Raw genomic sequence first — 4,599 nt, forward strand, 5'->3', positions numbered from 1 at the left:
GACCTGGACCTAATGTGTGACCAACTGCATCCGAATCCAGTTCTCTTGCACGCCAGAAGATTAGCCAACTCAGCTAAAACCTTCATGTGTCAGGCAGTTACAGTACTCATCTCTTCATGGTTTACCAAATCACCCGTAAGTAATGAACGTAATGCCTAGGCTTTAACCCCAGTGGGTTAATACAGTATTGTGGTGTGCAGGAGACCCGGGTTCAAACCAATAATGTATATAAACCCAGGATTGCTGATGCTATGCATTGGCCAATGAGAGGATTTGAAGCAACCGGTTGGCAATATTGGCAGTTTTGGCACCCCTCAGAAGAAGCAGTCCTCGATAGGAATGAATGGAATTTTACAGTATTTCATTTAAATGTTTCAAGAACCAAATTACATGTATTTTAGTATTTTTTTGTGGTAGTGGGGGCAGTAACATAAAAAAATGCAAAAAATTGTGCTTTAAGGATTTATTTTATGTTTAGCTCACATAATTTAAAAGTATGCATTAAGATGTATGTAATATAATAAATATAGCAAAAATAAATGTAGACATTAATAAATGCATTTGTATGGCTTCCAAAATATTTTTTACAGTGGTGGTGGAGTGCCATGTTGGAGGCTTGAAAACAGCACCCCCTGTCCGTCATAGAGTATATATATAAATCCTTGGTTCGAACCCAGTTGGTCACATCAGCACCCCAGGCATTCCATGGTATCTTATTCCATTGTCACACAATGCTAACTCCTCTTGTTGGTCACCTTTGCTTTCAATCAATTTTTCTCACTCTCTACCTTGGTCTCCACCCCATCTCAACTGCTGCGTTGCTTGTTGGTTAGTTCTACTTGGTCTCCTTTGTATTTTCTTTGATGATCTTCCTCCAAGTCCTTACCATCTCACACTCATTCTCTCTTCAGTCTTCTCCCATTCTCTCTCACTTCAGATATTCCCTCTGACACATGGCTGAAAGTCAAAGCTGCAAGAATTGAAGGGGGTAGAGCTCAACATCATTGGAAATCCCGTGAGTCTGTCCTGGCTTGCAAAAACAAAGCTCTCTGCATTTGATATCGCCCTTAACAAAGTTCTTTTTTTTTATCAGCCTCCACTGTTTGATCGAATCCAAAAGGTCTCCTTCTGGACACCCTCTTCTTTCCTCTATCCCCAACTTTCAGAACACTCTATTAAATCACTTGTAAACTTGGGATGGGCTTGTTCAGTAGACCAGAACACTGACCACAGCAGATAGAAATGCACCGTATAGAACAGATTCCCAATTGTATAGGTGACGAGTGAGTCCAGTCTATATAATTTCTATCTGCACCCTTCTGAATGTTCAGTCCCACTTAAAGCAGCCCTAGTGAATGAAAAGGCAGAGCAGCAAAGAATTTGTGAGGTGATCCTTCTCTTTAAAGGGACTGTTGTATGGGCCAGTAACCATTAGTAATCTGTGTAATGGACAGGTGTAATTAGAATCTCTCTTTCTCGCTCTCCCTAAGTTGTAGTTGACATGCCTTGAGCTGACAGCCATTCGACCGCTGCACCATCGTTGTGGGCATGTCCCTGTGAAAACCTATTGATGCCCATCATCTGTTTGGCCCCATTGCACAATATGGTTCAGCAAACACCTTCATCTGGGAGGCGGACCCATCAGCGAGTGTTCATTGTTTCACTGGTTGAATCTTATTACTATCTTAAACTGCATTTAGCAGGACATCTGGTCATCTCTATTGTATAGAGACTGCAGCCATTGTATGCAGAATTAAGAAGGAAAAGAGTAGGCTAGAGATGTTTACCGTTTCAAGTTTAGGAGCTCTTTATAAAGTAAATGTATGCTTAATATGTAATTTATTATTCTGATGGCATTGCAATGTAATGATAGAGATTATGTAATACGCAGCCACAAATATAAGGAAATTAGAAGGGGGGATTCTGGCAGGGGGGAGATTTTCGGCAAAACACGCAACAACAACAAAAAAAGTCCTTCAATTTACATGACCTCAAATGTTGAAGAGGTGGTGGGCGATGGCAAGCATTCCACAAGAGCGCACATTTCGCGTTTGCCACATAAGTGTCTATTTGGTCTATTTTTAATACACTCGAGTCTATAGTGGTTAAATTGAATATAGCCTAATCAGAATGCCTCAACACCGCGAAAGTGAATTTGATAGGAATTACCATAATAATCATTAACCTTTTTACTATTTTACCTATAAGTTGTGGCATACAGCCAGTGAACGATGCAGTGGCTTCACTTACAATGCAAGTTTACAAGTTTTACTAACATCAGAATACTATTTTGTCAAATCATGCGTTATAGTTTTCATTACCTTGCATTTCTGAAGCCCTGGTCAAGCCCAAGAGAACCGCCGCGCTCGCAAGCAGCAAACTTAGCACAAACCTCACCATATCCATCCTCAAGGCACAAGGTTAATAAGCGTTACCTAAATAATATAATGTATAACTTTTCAACTGTGACTACACCGAAGTAACGAAACGTGAGTGGGAGTGTGTGAAGAACACTCCTCGACAGGCACGCTGACCAGCGCGAGTGGAGTTGTCAAGGAGTTTAGGCTCGCACAGTCGCGCTCTCCACGCAGGTCAGCGGGTCTCGCTCGTGATCCGCGCAGCTTGGGGGTGTGCTGCGCCGAACACTTTCCTCATCTCCCAAATGAGAAACATGAGATGGTCTGCGAGATACTACAGACAGTGAACATGGCAATTGCCTCTGTGCGCTCCCTGTCACAAGCTTGCATACTGATAAACTGAAAATTATACAAACGAAATGAAAAACAAATATCACTTCTTACTGTACATGAATTGCAATCACACAATTCATGTTTAATTTTGGTGCAATGATTCCGTTTCATTTGTGTGCATACATACGATTTGCTTAATTGAGAGCTGTTAAATAAGGGATATTCATTTAATAATAGCACCATTTTATTAAAAAGCATCCCACAGGATCTAATTGACAATCCTACTAGACCAGGTCCAAACAGACAAATTTGACAACATTTGGAATGACCTGCCAGAAGCTTTGAGAATGATCTTATGTATTTATGAAAACTTGTTTTTTGGTTCAAGTACCACTGCTGAGATTATGTCATGGCTCTGGGCTTTTGCCTTCAAGTTATAGTTTTTTTTCTTTTCTGAAATAATGTGGTTGTAGATTGATTATTGAGACTGTTTATACTAAAGTGCAACTAGTGTGATTTCATCCATATGTTGTGTCTCATTGGCAATGTTTTGGCCTACATTGTACACAATGACAACATGCAGGTCAAAAGATTAATGCAGAGACAAAACATGTGGTGAATATAATATCTCCCTCCTTGTAGTAGTTGCCTGAAGTGTAGCTCATAGAACACACAAACATTGTCAGTTGGAGCCATTTTTCGGCATATTATTGAGTGTACTGTATGTATTTCACTGTTTATATGCTTCAGTTCAACCTCAGCGTAAGAACCAGGGCGTGTTCAGGAGGGTGTAACATAACATAACATTCAGATAGAAATGCTTTTTGGAGACAATATATACCTTACAAAAATATAAAAACACAGCATGCAACAATTTCAAAGATTTTACAGTTACAGTTCATATGAGGAAATCAGTCAATTTAAATTAATTCACTAGGACCTAAATCTATAGATTTCACATGACTGGGAATACAGATATAATACACATATATATATATATATATATATATATATATATATATATATATATATATATATCTGTTGGTCACAGATACCTTTAAAAAAAAATGGGCCTAAGGATCTCATCACTGTGCATTCAAATTGCCATTGAGAAAATGCAATTGTGTTCGTTGTCCATAGCTTAGCCTGCCCATATCCTAACCCCACTGCCACCATGGGGTACCTGGTACACGACGTTGACATCAGCAAACCGCTCGCCCACACAACGTCATACTATCTGCCCAGTACAGTTGAAACCGGGATTCATTTGTGAAGAGCCTACTTCTCCATAGGCCATCAAAGGTGAGCATTTGCCTGCTGAAGTCGGCTTCGACACTGAACTGCAGTCAGGTCAAGACCCTGGTGAGAACGACGAGCACGCAGATGAGCTTCCCTGAGATGGTTTCTGACAGTTTGTGCAGAAATTCTTCAGTTTTGCAAACCCCCAGTTTCATCAGCTGTCTAATGAAGCCCTTTTGTGGGGAAAAACAACATTCGGATTGGCTGGGCTATGCCCTCCCAGGCCCACCCATGGCTGTGCCCCTTCCCAGTCATTTGAAATCATAGATTAGGCGCTAATCAATTTATTTAAGTTGACTGATTTCTTTATATGAACTGTAACTCAGTAAAATCTTTGAAATTGTTTGATGTTGTGTTTATATTTTTGTTCAGTGTATAAATGTGTTTTTTTTCCTGTTGTGACAGAAACCTTCTCTGTGTAAACCTAAAGTCTGTCTCCTTCCCCTTCTTGGAAAGATCAAGCAATTTAAATAACAGCTTCCAGTTAATATATCTGCCATACTGTATAATTCTGTCTATGTTTTCCATTGTGATTTTAGGGGTAGGGTAACATATTTGAAGCTTGGAGAAACTAGAATGTTGGCAAACATACAACAAACACCTTGTGACA

General features: G+C 39.9%; 1 protein-coding gene across 1 annotated transcript in view; it reads right to left on the reverse strand.

The window, feature by feature from the left end:
• The window catches only part of LOC129831115 (thrombospondin-3b-like), a 37,796-nt gene extending 35,145 nt beyond the window's left edge, over positions 1-2,651 (reverse strand). The window contains exon 1 of the mRNA XM_055894178.1: positions 2,322-2,651. Coding sequence (XP_055750153.1) covers positions 2,322-2,406 — 85 coding nt within the window. The 5' untranslated portion in view covers positions 2,407-2,651. The remainder of the gene's footprint in view (positions 1-2,321) is intronic.
• Between the last annotated feature and the right edge of the window lie 1,948 nt (positions 2,652-4,599).

This window comes from Salvelinus fontinalis, chromosome 32 (assembly GCF_029448725.1).
Source record: "Salvelinus fontinalis isolate EN_2023a chromosome 32, ASM2944872v1, whole genome shotgun sequence".
Taxonomy (NCBI): Eukaryota; Metazoa; Chordata; class Actinopteri; order Salmoniformes; family Salmonidae; genus Salvelinus; species Salvelinus fontinalis.